General features: G+C 42.0%; 1 protein-coding gene across 1 annotated transcript in view; it reads right to left on the reverse strand.

Annotated features, from left to right (window-relative positions):
- The window catches only part of pdgfba (platelet-derived growth factor beta polypeptide a), a 15,743-nt gene extending 2,896 nt beyond the window's left edge, over positions 1-12,847 (reverse strand). Inside the window, exons 1-5 of the mRNA XM_020586212.1 lie at positions 11,977-12,847; positions 3,686-3,788; positions 2,152-2,217; positions 1,834-2,033; positions 3-649 (exon numbers count right to left, since the gene is read on the reverse strand). Of these exons, the coding sequence (XP_020441868.1) occupies positions 3-649; positions 1,834-2,033; positions 2,152-2,217; positions 3,686-3,788; positions 11,977-12,045 (1,085 nt within the window). The 5' untranslated portion in view covers positions 12,046-12,847. The remainder of the gene's footprint in view (positions 1-2; positions 650-1,833; positions 2,034-2,151; positions 2,218-3,685; positions 3,789-11,976) is intronic.
- Positions 12,848-14,182: the final 1,335 nt, after the last annotated feature.

A 14,182-nucleotide genomic window follows, 5' to 3' on the forward strand; every position in this document is an offset into this window, starting at 1 on the left:
GCCTCTGCTGATGTTTTTGCTGCCTCTGTGCATGATCTGGATGATGCACTTCACTACCAGTGTTTGCTACATGCACGCTGCCCTCCTCCCTGCTCCCGTAATACCCACTCCCATGCCCGACCTGTTGTGTACCTCCCGTGACACTGTGCTCCACCTTTTTCTCCAAAGGCCAGCTGCTAACTGGGCCGAGTGCTCCCGTGCTCGGCTGGTGCACCCCTGACTGCACGTGTGTGGGTGCTTGGTGCATCCTGGGCTGTGACCAGTGCACCAACTGGGTGTAGCTACCATGCTGCCACTGTCTTGCCACTGGTTCATGCTCCTCAGAATGGTAAGGCTGCTGGTTGTACTTCAGGTCATCGTGCCGATGGAGGTCGGCCTTTGAAGCATGAGTCTTGGGTGGAGCAGGGTGAACAGACCGGGGAAGGGGCGGGGGAAGGTGGGGCAATGGGGGAGACTGTTGTGGTGCAGGAGGAGGGGGGATGGGGTTACTCTGAGCGGAGGAGCGAGTTACAGGTAGGGACGAGGAAGGAGTAAACGATGAGGACGAGGAAGATGAGGAAGCTTGACACCTGCAGCTGACGTGATCTTCCACTGAGATGATGGCTTTGTCGTAATGAGCTTTCCTGTTTATGTATTGGATCTTTGTCACCTGGGAAAGAGGCAAAAAGAACAAAAGCATTAGCAATGAGTAAATCCAGACATGATGGAAAAGCCAACAAAATCAATCAGCAAATCATTCTGACTTTTTTGTAGGTAAAAAGCAGTAGGTATGTGGTGAGATGTGTTATGAAACAAGTCACAAATCTGATTGGCTGTGGACATATCCAGACAAGCTAATAAGTCTATGAAATGTGGTGACCCTCAGTCAAGACTTGCCTTTTCCATATCATTTCCTAAAAAAGAAACATAGACATACCTGTTCTCAAAGTTAAATCATGCATGAAATCAGATTATGGCATTTTCTGCAATGTCTGCCCAAGCATGTAAATCCTAAATGAAGCAATAACATTAAGATGTCTACACAGAGCTTTAGGAAGCATCTGAGCCTTCATGTTACTTTGACCTGGCAGCCAAAGTGGTTAAAATAGTACCATTACTCCATAACACAAATATATACATATATATAAACTGATGTTGAAAGCAGATAACTGCGTCCTACTGTTCGCTGCATGAATTACATGAGCCAAATTTTGCCCAGGCACTTCAGAGGAAAATGAACTAAATCGAACATGTTTTGTTTTAAGATATATATTGATGCCTCTCTTACTCTGTGCAGTAAATTTATAAATATGTAGCTGGAGCCTATTAGTTTGGCTTAGGAAAAAGACTGAAAACATGAGGAAACTGTTAGCCTGGTTCTGCCCAGTAATTTAAAAAATTCACAAAACCAGTTTTTAATGAGGGGTTATGTGCGAGCCAGGAGTGGTAACAAATGAAATATTACATATTAAGTAGTGAGCTTTAGATGTGTTGTTAGGTGAATTTTAACAGTACTTAGGATAGAGCCAGGCTACCTGTTTCCTCCTGTGTACAGTCTTTGTGCTAAGCTAATCAGAATACAAGCGTATTGATCTTCACATTTTAGCAAGAAAGCAAATAAGTGTGTTTTCAAAAATGGTAAACTTTTCTTTTGGAGAGAAGAACACTGTAAAAATGATAATATAAAATGACCATATCATCATGATATTCTAATGAAAGTCAATACTATACTAAAGTGAACAGCTGTTGCTGATTTAACTACCAGCATTTGGTGTCACGGTGCGGAAGCTCTTCACAGCTACTGTACAGAATCATAAAGTCATGTGACCATTGGCAGCGTTATGCTCCGTGTACCTGCAGGTATCTGCTGGAGGTGACAGTGGGGAAACACTGGTGCAGCCTTGAGTTGCAGCAGCCTGAACACCTCTGCACCTCTACGCAGGACGGCCACAGCACAAAGTTAGCATTGCGGCGGTCCACCATGGACCTCACAACCTCCATCACCTCTGTCCGAACTTTACAGGCCGCCTGCTGGGCTACCTGTGCCTCCACGGCTAGGGGAGGTGAGGGAGACAACAATGTAGGATATTTGGTAAGAAGTGATGAGAAGTGATGAGACAGATGGCAGAAACAAACAGACAGGAAGGGACACAAGCACATGTGGAAACCTACCAAGGCTTCTAGCGTACCGGCCATGGGTGTGGTTTGTGTGAATATCATGCTCGTCTTCTTCCTCTTCTACAGAAACAGATAAGGGAGGAGAGGAGATGGATGGATGAGACAAAAACAATTAGGGAATTAATCAATTCAGCTTAATGTTTTCCACCTTTTATCTGAAACTGGACAACACTGAGGCACCACTTTTACAAGCGATGGCAAAAATGTGTAGAACATGCTGTTAGGGCAGTTTTTAGCCAAACTCATTGTTCACTGCACAAAGGAAGCCATTTTTTCTCCTCCCGCTAAAACAATTAGGCTATTTTCTGCCACAATTTGTCTCACTGCTGTCAAGAATACTGTTGAGGAGAGATATGAGTTGTTATATATAGCTCATGTGTCGGTCTGTGAGTGTGCACATTTGCACTCTCACATATGTCATCATTTCATACTGTAGCCCCTTACTCCTAATTATATCCCTGGTGCAGATTGCCTTTGGGCAGTGTGCATGTGTGTGTGTGTGTGTGTAAGTGCAATGCACAAGGGCACAAGGTGTCATATGATAGTTTTTTTTTTAGGCCTAATTAAGTGGCTGGTGCAGAAAGAGAGCAGTTTCTTATCTGGTTTGTCTAAATATTTTGATTCTGTGATGCATTTAATTCTGTTTCGAGCATGGATCGGGCTGTCTGACTGACCAACACTGCCATCCACAGAGCTCTGCAGCCAGCGTGGCTAAAACCACAAAAACAAAATTAGCATAAAAGCTGAAACAATTGAACACAAACAGAACTTAGCAGCATGAAAAACCCGATGGCAACAAGAAGATAGTTAAAATGAAACATTCATGTACTGCCTGAAGTCTGAAATACAACCGAGACCACTGAGAAACTTTAAATAGGCTTCATTTTTGAATCCAGATAAACACATACACTAAGTCATTTCCTCGTGCCCCTGTTTCTGAGCATCCTTCCCTCTGCTGCTTCCCCTCCAGGGTCGCTGTCATGTCACAGTGTTATTTATGCATTATAGAATGATCAGAGGGCCTTCTATTAATATATGTATGTGTGACTCGGCTCCTCAGAAGGATACGTTTATAAAGAATTTTTTAATCGCCCGCTCAGCTGTGTGTGCATGTGTCTGACTGTGTGCACTAGTTTGTTTGGACTCTGTGTGGAGGCGGAGGCGTACAGAGGGTAAGGTCTCCTTCTGTCACACAAACACACACATCCATATTTCAAAACCTGGAGTGGAATCCAGAGCACGTGAACAATGTAGCGACCTTGTGCTCTAAGTTTCTCTCTCTCTCTTTCTCTGTTTCAGTTTGTCTAACACACCCCAAGGTCACAGCTATTCTGTTTCTGTCTCTCTCATCAAGTTGTTCATCAGTCTCGCTGCTGTCTCGGGTAAATAGTGCTTTAACGTAGCGCTTAGCGTGTGCACTGACATGCTTGCTTACTACATTCCTGTCTCTTCAGGCCTCTGTGGATCCACCCACATGCTCACCTCCCCCATGTCTGTGTTGTTAGAGTGCGTGTGTGGTCATTAGTACCTATTGCATTGGTCTCCTGCTGTAGCAGCACCTTCAGGTCTTCCACAGAGGAGATGGGAGAGTTCCCCACCAGGTCGACCAGCGACGGAGGGAGAGGATCGCCCTGTGGAGACAGACACATTGTGTTGTTTCCTACTGTGGAAGCACAGTGTTTTCGAGGAATGCCAACAATGTTCTGGAATCAGTTATAGTAAATATTTATAAATCACCAGCTATGTCTTATTTTGAAGGCTTTACCAAATGTAGCTGAAAAATGCAGCCTACTTCAGCCAGACCTTTTATGTGAAACCTCCAGTATCTCATAATCCATGTTCACCATCATCCATGGCAAAATGGAGCATTCAGGTGATTTCAGTTGACTTGTAAAGTCAGAAAAAGAGTTGGAGACCATGTATTTGTGTGAGGAAGAGCAGCGACATGTACAATGTGTTACAATGGCTTCTTGTATCTTCTGATAATTAGTATTGTCGACTGATTTTATTAATTATTTCAGAATGCTGTCAAAAAGGCATTTTGACTCAATAAGAAATGAACAACAGCAGCAAAGCAACCCAAGCCATGAGACACACAGAGAAAGAGAGCTGATGTATAATATCTCAGTCCTCCATCTTCAGTCAACACTTGCTCCAGTTTCACTTCCTCCTGCAGAGGAAATCATGGTTGTGATTGGTGTTTGCTGCTGCTGTTCTCACTCTCTACACGTCTGTTTACCCACAAACACCGCTGTTACTCCGGGTGTAACGCAGGAAATTAGCCTCTCTTTTCCTTTCTGTCTATCTGTCTCGACCATTCTTGTTATTTCAGTTCAGCTAAAGTTCAGTTTATCATATTTTAGCACCAACGTATTAAGAAACAGATCAATGGTTTGTTAACTTATCTTACACTTAAAGTAATATAATTATCACTCAAGAAAAGAGAAGGAATGTTATATTTAATGATCTTTTAGTGGATGCCACTGCTGGAATTCATTATGGATCCAGTCTGGCTGTTTTTAAGGAAACACTCCTGCAGTTTCTTTATCGAGATCAAAGGCAGATTAGTTTTCAGTGTCACATTTTGCTTTGGTTGGCCGTAAGTCGATCCCATCTCACAGCAGCTGGACCAGCATTTGATGCATTCACATGCCACAAAGATGCCAAAGCAAATTAAGGAGTGTTAAGAATATGAGAGGAAAGAATTCTGGATTACTCTCTGAGGTGTTAGGACTCTTAATCCTGCAAACACAGATGGAGAATTTATACAGTTCAATGCAAAATCATTGCCGTGCTGTTCTATAAAGGTTGTCTAGAAATTTCTGAAGTGCTTTCCTACTAACATTTTATAAACTGTACTTAGGAGTGTAGATGTCTCCACACTGATTTGGAGGACTTTTTTTGCTTTAATTCAAGTTTTCTGGTGCGTTTGTGATTTATTTGTCTGAATGTAAAACCTCTCATTTGTGATCAGCCGTATTCAACAAAAAAAATCTGTAACATTAGTCCAAACCAAACAGTAACTTAAACCAAACCTTCATTCCTCTAACATTCAAACCAGGTTTCTACTGCACTCTCTCCCCACGTGCTAAGACCTAATGTAGTTACTGTTTATCCAGACTGGGTTGTACTGATAATTAACTGCACCTGAACCCAGCAGCAACCTGTTAAAGTTGACATTAATCTTTGAGAGGTAAAATCAAGGCTGGATAATCTGTGGTTGTAGGAGTAGACACTGTACAATACATTCAGGCTATAGCCTAACCAGCCAGTTAATAAATGATGGAGGTGAGAATCATTTTTACTCAGCAGCTTCTGGGGCAAATGTCTGTTCATAAATCTAAAAAGAAAACATCTCAGTAAAATATTTAAAGGACACTGTCCAACTGACAAGTACCAAATCAGAGTAGCTCTCACTGAACGTGAGGAAGTAACTTGATTTGTCAGTAATTTCACTGCCCAGTACACTTGAGACTGCAGTACACAATGATGTGAGAGAAGGTTTCATCCATAGTTCCCACTTCTACAAGACAGTGTAGTTAAGTATTGGTGTTCATGCATCCAGACAAGTCAAACCTTTCCAGGATGTGACGTCTTCAAATAAGAAAAAGTGCAACATTTTTATATTTCTGAAAGTATAGTTTTATTTTTGTTCATAGTTTGGATGTTTTGCAAAGGATGATCACCAGCTGGAGTGTCCAACCTTTTTGTACACCTGTACCAGATTCAAACCGAATTTAGTATGATTAGAAAAATACTGTTCATTTCTCATTTTCTATTCCCTTTCTTCTTGTCTTTCTCTCCTCCTTTTCTCCCTCTGTCTGTCTGCTTTGTGGGCGGCGGTGGCTCAGGACACCTGGATGACTTTCACAAGCCACTGGCTGACCTAGTTAAGCAAACACACGCACACACACTCGCCCCCTCTTTTCCAGTTCACATACAGATGCTTAACCACTTAACTGTCTGCCCAAATTGCCCAGAGAACCTCACACACACACACTTATTCACATACAGTTTTAGTTACAGAGGCAGTTTTCGCTCTGCAACAAGCTATCATCACAGTCCTAGTGTTGGTCGCACACACACACACACACACACACACACTGTAAATTAGAGCGTGGGACAGACAGGAAACAGTTCCTCACATGAACATACAACAAACTGCTGGTTTAAAAAAAGGACCAAGAATTGGACAACAAGCTAATAATAGTGGCTTGAGCAGAAGAGCTAAATTATACAGGCACTAATGTGACACTAACTTCTTTATTTGTGACCTAACACACACAAACTAGACCTCTCTGGTTTGTAGTGACGCCTTTTATACTCAGGGTTGGTACTGAAACATGGACGTTTTTCATATCGTAGGCTGCATGAGTGTGTGTAGTTAGGCTGTTGGGTCTGTCAGGTAGGATGTCATGATCTGAAAGCAGGTTCACACACACACACACACACACACACACTGCACAAGGACTTGGAAGAAGCCTGGAAGGCAGAAAGATTGTGTGGAATGTTTGAGGAGAAAGGTGAAGCACACAAACACGCATCCATGCACAGAAACACATATACAAACATGCAGTCAACAGAAGTGCAGACTGTGTGAGAAAAAGTAAACACACAAAATCTGAATCCCACTGAAAGTGTGTGAGGAGTGAGTCATACTCGCACCATGCTGTCACAGCACATGCCGTCTTTTATCGGCGATATGGCCGATGGCCAACACAGTGTCTCATAATCTCACGGAGTTCGGTGGGCACTCGCGCTTACACACACATAAACATATGCACATACACCAGCAGTACAGATATAGATTCCCTCTTGGGAATGGATGATGGATGGAAAGATGAGAGAGGATGGAGCAGAAATCAGAGTAGAGGAGAAGAAAAAGGGCTTGAGGGCTGGTAATGTAAAAGAAAATATTTATTAGCTAACAACAGTTATTTTTGAGCAATTGTAAGCACAAAATGCATTAAAGCAACCTAAAGTAATCTTGAGCAGGGTGAAAACATCTCTTTATATGAACTTTTAAATTTGATAATTTCTTATTTCATCGCACATTTGTTGGACATTCCCCCAGCATAACATTTAAGGACATGTAGCCACTGAAATAGCTCGATTCAATTTCTTTAGACGTAGGCTACAGACCGACCACCATGAAAAACAGAAGAGGCTGGGGATGTTGGGAGGGCGGTGCACGTTTTCAGACAATCGTTGTTAATAGACATTAACCATTAACATGGGCTGCTGAGGAGAACAGCTCTACAAGGTGACATCAGAAGTGTCACAGATTGTTGTGTAATAAATGAAAAGAAGCACCAGACAGATGTGCAACCAGCCAGTCAAGGAGTGAAGCAGATGTGAATGTTGCATCCTTGGCTGAGAAAATGACAAAAAACAAGATCACACAACTATTGTGCACATGCTTAAATTCTGAGATTCTACTTTTCTTACTTTTCAACATCTGCACAAGTGTCGTTGGAATTCTGCCTGGGTCTGCTGATTAGGCACGAATTTGATACGTCTCTTTTCAAGCAAACTACTTTTTAAAAGCACATTAACTAAGATTTTACATATTGTCTGATAAATCTAGTGAAAATGGGACAGAACGTTGTCGCTCTCTGCTATGGTACCCTCCTCCGTCACACTCTGCTGCTCGCTGCACTTCTGTTGTTATTGCAGCTTCTCTGCTGTGTGTTGTCAGAGTACGGTCCGTATCTGAGTCCCGCCTGCCACCTAGCAGCCCAGTCTCACATCAACATATATAATAGCTACTCGTATGTACTACAGTGCGTACTAGTCTCACAATAACGTCTCCAAAATAGTGACATTGCAGTGTTTTTCTGGATTAAAAATTGTGACATGGGAACATCTTTCTAGAAGCGAAAATGAAAGAAAATGGCCAAGACACCTCATACTTGGTTACATTTAGGCACAGAAACTAAATGGTTTGGTGTTAGGAGAAGCTCCTTTCAGTGAAAACACTCTCAAATGAAAAGTCACTCCAGCTGTCTGTGTGAAAGTCAGGAGCTTGTTGGACCTACCTTCCTAGTGTTTTTAATGTTCTGTAGTTCATAATGTTAGCTTCCCGATCCACACTCCAGTCCAGATGGGGGTGGTAAAGCACCATTTTGTTGTTGGCCAACAATCACAAAACATCGAGGAAAAAGAGCATGAAGGAGGACACTGGGCTGCAATATAAGAACACTGGTGCTTCACAATATTACAGCCGGTGTAGTGACACCAGTACGTTTTACGCTGTGGACCAACGTAAATATACTACATTGTCACGTGAGACTGGGCTGCATGTAAAGAAGGTTATAAGAAGCACTTTTCAAGTCAGTGGGCATTTTAAACAGCCTGTGTTGCTTGTTAGTCGGGTAACCCTAGCTTCAGATTGCAGGCTGCATGGGAGGGCCAAGGAGCGGTTGGGAGCAGCGTATGTTGTCAGTTTGTTTTTGAGTCTCACTAGACCCTCTAGGCTGAAAAGAAATGAGCAATGAGCACCTTTAAGCAAAAATACCAAACATTCTATAATTCCAGTTTCTCAGTGGTTTGCTGCTTTCGGTGTCTTATGGAAAACCAAATACTGTATCTTAAATCTCAGCATTTTGGACTCTTAGCCAAACAAAATAAGCAATTTGGTGTCATCACTTTGGGCTTTAAGAAATTTAATAGACATAATAGTGTATCGGTTGGAAATTGGTGTTAGCTGCAGCCCTACACATCACAACAGGTTGCAGCACAAGAACAGTGACATTTCAGACAGCAGCTCAGGCTTCTTCTGAAATGTAATAAAGTCATGACCACATGTGCAAACCTTCCAAATAATTTGATAAAAACAAACAAATAAAGCGCCTCCTTTTCAGTGTCTAACGAATTTGAGACAAGCTGCTTCCACAGCTCTGATACTGACCAACCTTTTGTATTTCTAACCTTTTTACCAAGTGGTTCTGTTATTTTGATGATGATGATGATCTGCTACTCTCACTGTAGCATTTATAAATATTATTCCTATTATTTCCAACTCAACTAGATTTTGCTCCACTTGGTGCTTACAAATTAATATTCTTATGTGCCACTACGCTTTTCTGTCCGACCCACAAGGGCATAACCACACAAAACCCCAAGCACATATGTTCATACAGCTACACCCAGTCATGCACCCAGATGTGTGCACACACAAATACACACACTGCTACATGGCAGACAGTCTGCAAAATCCCTGGCAGATTAGTTGTTGTTCTTATGTAAAATGCTGGGCAGCAGTAAATCTTCCCAGCCCGCTCACGGAAACATTAATCAAACAACAACCTTTGCAGAAGTCGCCAGTCAGCTGTGTGTGTGTGTGTGTGTGTGTGTGTGTGTGTCTCATTGTTTTTGTGTTGATTTAACAGTTGTGATTTGAACACCAGTTGAAAAAAGTGAGGCCTGAGATAATGTGAGTGCTTCTGTGTGTTTGACTCCATTTCTGTTTAAATTGATTTACAAATGACCCGCGACAACTCTCGACTCCATTTCTGTTTAAATGGATTTACAAATGACCCGCGACAACTCTCAGTGTGCATACGTATTCATGCATGTGTGTGTCTTTGACAACACATAGTGTAAATGTCAAGGTCTGACTGGATTACTCACAGACATGGCAGATACACAATAAACAAAAAAGTATCTTTCCCTCATAAATTATATCGGTGTTTTCAAATGTACTTATTATGTCAGCGTTAGTGAACCTGTAGTGACTTGACCGAATGTTCTCGATGTGATGTGTGTGTGAGTCAGACAGATGTGCAAAACTAAGACGTCAAAGATGTCTCCATTTTTTTCTTCACTGGACTAAGCGCTGTGACACGATCAGGATGACTGTCACAGAGTCTCAGCTGCACTTGCACATCGACCTGCTGTATCACACTTACATCACATAGCAGGTCAGTGTTCATTAAAATAAATAGAGAACGATGTGACATGTTCAAAGTGCTGCGGTGCCTTCAGCTGCAGCAGCTCGTGCACAAAAAGCTGAGGATACTAACAGTTTCTCTGATGAAGACTACAGAGCAGCAGGTTTGACAAGTTAACAGCCAGTTTCCACCCATTGACCAAAGATTCATGATGCTGTGCCTCTGGGGCAAAGATTATGTGAGATTCCAATCTTATGACAATGAGAGAAAGTGGTAAGAAGCAAAAGAGCAGCCAAACTAAATATGCAGCACACGGGACCTACCCAAAAACACAGGTAAACTTTCCACCTGTAGCATCTCAAAAACAAACACAGAGTAAACAGAGACGCTCTCACTGGACAGTCTTTGTTTGCAGTGGATGTTTAAGGTTTGTGACACCACAGAATGATAAGCCTTTTCTTATCAACAGTTGAATTTGGCTTCTGAAAACCCTAATAATTATTATTAGTCACTGAGAATAAGTTTCGCCTTTCCCATGGAGGTGGCACGTCAGGTCGTACTGCACGTGTAGTGTTTGGAAGACAGCCATTTTTATTTTGTGAAAGCAGATGTGCAGCCAGCTCGCTGTGATCACTACAAAACAAGTTATTGCTAGGTCATCTGAAATCTCATCCACATGACCAACTAGTGCTGGAGGGGGAGCGTGACCAAATAAGGCCTGTGGGCCATTTCATAAGAAACAGTTACTAAGTTCTTTATGTTAAATATCCATGTCAAGATGAGATGCTCAAGTACAAAAGATTCACTGTCACCGAACAAAACCAAGGCCTCCATTCATAGGCGTTACAGTGTTGGGGATAATTTGGACCAACATTTTTGTCAACATATGGCATCCAACTGGTATTTCCTCTTTTCTACACTACAAGTGTCTGCTGGAAACATGAGACTTAATGGGGTAATTATTTAAATTGCTCTAAAAGAATATGTTTTTGAGAAAACTGCTGTCATTGGTGGAGTGACAGCAGTTTTATACTGTGACAGTGAAAATGGCGGCTGGGCTCATGGGTGGATTTTGGCTCCAGCTTTGTATGATAGGTTAACTCCTGCTGCTTGGCCACCAGCCAAGGCCCTGCCTCACCCCCTCTCTCCCTCCCTTTGTAATACTGTGACTCTTCTTTGCTACACTTCAGGTGAATTACTCTCTTGAAACTTGAAAAGGAACTGGACACATAAAACAGATCCCACAGAGTCAGGGAGGGAAAGCTCAATAGACTGATATACAGGCTGTCACACACATATGATAGTGTTCTTTGTCTTGCAGTTAAACTGTTATAGAAAACATCCAGCCCAAAGTTAGCAAAATCACCTCAAGGCATATGATGTATGTTAAAAGCTCCTGACAAGTAACAGAAATTCTAACCAGTTGAGATACCGCGCCATCCCATCCATCACTGGTTTGAGTCAGAACATGAACTCACAATGTTGTTTTCTTCTTTTCTATTAGGAACATGGGACTTGGTAGCAGGCTATATTTAGTATTTAAGAAATCTAGGCACAGAGAAAGATGCCAATAACACCAGCCCCAATTAGAGCATTTGGATGTTATGAAGCCCCAGATAATAATAATCTTCTCCATCTTTCTTTTCCATTCTGTCTCATATTCTTCTAACTTCACCAACTATAGTTCTTTACACATAGTGTAGACACAAACATACATATTCGGATCACCAAATTAAAATTTAACTTAAGTTGGGTGTATCATCAACATATTTTATTGAACTACTGCATCATTAATGCCTGCAAAAACAATGGTTTGTAGGCTGCCATTAAGTACAACTGTACGATATTAATGAGTTCATAACATCAAGTGTTACTTTCACCCATAAGAGGGTCATGCTGTGTATTTTCTGGCAGATCCCGCTCTTACCTCAGCGTTGCAGAGCTGCAGACGGGCCGCTGAGAGCGCAGCCAGCAGCAGCAGGACCCAGGACCTCATGTTGCCGCCCAGCCTGAGGAGCCGCAAGCGACCGGCTGGGCATTTAGGACCTCGGCGTCCAATACCCCGGCTGCACAGAGCCTCGTCCCGGTGTCGTGTGTTAGTCGCTTGTGCAAAACACGCACTGTTAAATATCCCCAAAATGTGTCACTGCCTATAAACCCTGTTTGTCCAAATGTTTGCTCATGGTGACTCACAGGCAGGCGAGACGTCTGGCTCTGTTCATTACGCTGTTCAGAAAAGTCACAAAAGGAAACGTTAAGGGAACTATGGGACAGGTGCGTAATGCAGGGTATTATGATTGACGAAGGCTACGGCAGCACAGTTCCCATATCAGTCTGCAGTATACGCGCGAGTCTCCGCTGCGCTTCCGAAAATGTCTCCAAATGTATGATTTTGAAGACGATTCGTTAACGTGTCAAAGTGCTTGATGCACGCAGACAAAACTCCATGCAAAAAGATCAGATTAGGAGCCAGCGTTCCAAAATCGCAGTTAACTACAATGCAGCATTCTGGTCCCCACAACTCCAGAGGTCCGTGCGTAAAAGTTGGTCACCTTGGATTTGCGCTGCGTGCGTACTTCTCTGGACACTCCACTGCAAAAAGTCAGATTGTTCGCATCCCAGTGCGATTCACTTGACTGCAAATAGAATGTGTCTTATTCAGGAGTCTCTCTCATCGATATGTCTGTTTGTCTGTCTGCGTCTCTGCTCCCTCTGTTGCTCCATCCACCGCTGGATCACGTTGCTCTCGCCCCTCACGCCGCTCCACGGTGGTTGCGTCTTGAGCAGTTTTATGCATCAAGTTAGACGGGAAAACGGAATCATACCGGAAATTGGGCGATATTGCTTTCAAAATAAGTAACGATCTCTGCTGAAACTGGGTCAAGACACCACCAGCAGAGAAATGAATGTGTGACAAAGACTACAGATGATAATAATAACAAGTAAGACACGTCTCATAAAAATTAATTAATACTACAAATACAGTAGTATTTGTATTTCTTTAATAGCGTGCATATTAACAATCCGAGGTGTTATTGTGAAAGTTCCTTTTGGAAGTGTGAGTCTTCGGGTGGCGAACTTGAATCTGGTCCTCAAGTTTGTGCCAAGGGGCCCGGTCCCTCTGCTCTAGAAGGCTGGGCTTACCACCTCCTTATTAGGAGCAAGGAGACCTGAGCTCCCATGGGTGCTCTTAAAGGCAAAGTTTTATTAATTTCTATTTGCATCAAGATAACTTAAAATGTAACAAACCTAATGAAATATTTTTCTCAAGTGATTATAAGATTAAATAAGTATTTATTTTAGACAGATACAGGAAAAATAATCCATTTACATTAGATCTAGTTGCTTTAGTCTGCCTATTTAATGAGACTTTTATTTTTGAAAATGCAAAGGGGAGAAAATGAAACATTTCTCCCTCTAATGTAAAAAAAATTAAGTGTATTACATCATCAGCAAATTCAGCTTAGTTTTTGAAGTTCCAAAAAGTCTTAGTGCTTTTTTAATCTGCTTGGATTATTGTGGGGAATGAAGGCCAGGGCTCGGCAAACTGGGCACAACCAAGAGAACAGGAGAATCTAGACAATCTCTAAATGACCACACTGAATGATTTAGTTTGGCTGCTACAGTTGTTCAGACACACATTAGGCAGCCAACCTGAAACAAATTCCAACGATAAATTCATAGATATGCTTTGCAGATCTTTAAAGATACCCTAAAGATATTTAAGATGTGTAACAACTCTCTGGATTTAACAATTTGTCCAGCATGGGTTTTTAGTTTGACCTGTTCAGCAAACAAAGCAGATCTCATTCTTCAGTGATAATGTAACAATGTGCGATATGAATATGCAAATAGAGGTGTTTAGCCTTCTGCTAACATAAGTTGCTAACCCACATGTCACAACAAGCTGATTTCTATCATGTTTGCTCAGAGTTCATTTGGATCACAAAGCGTATGAAAGATGTTGGAATCAAATTATAGTCGGATGGCCAGATAGCACATCGATACTTTGAATATCTAATAGTGTTAGCGGTATAATTACACCTTCAAGAACTGCTTGTGAAGTTCGAATGATTCATTATTACAACATTTTATCCACATTTCTGATATATAACATTATAACAAGTATTTCC

Source organism: Monopterus albus, unplaced genomic scaffold (genome assembly GCF_001952655.1).
Source record: "Monopterus albus unplaced genomic scaffold, M_albus_1.0 scaffold398.1, whole genome shotgun sequence".
NCBI classification, from domain to species: domain Eukaryota; kingdom Metazoa; phylum Chordata; class Actinopteri; order Synbranchiformes; family Synbranchidae; genus Monopterus; species Monopterus albus.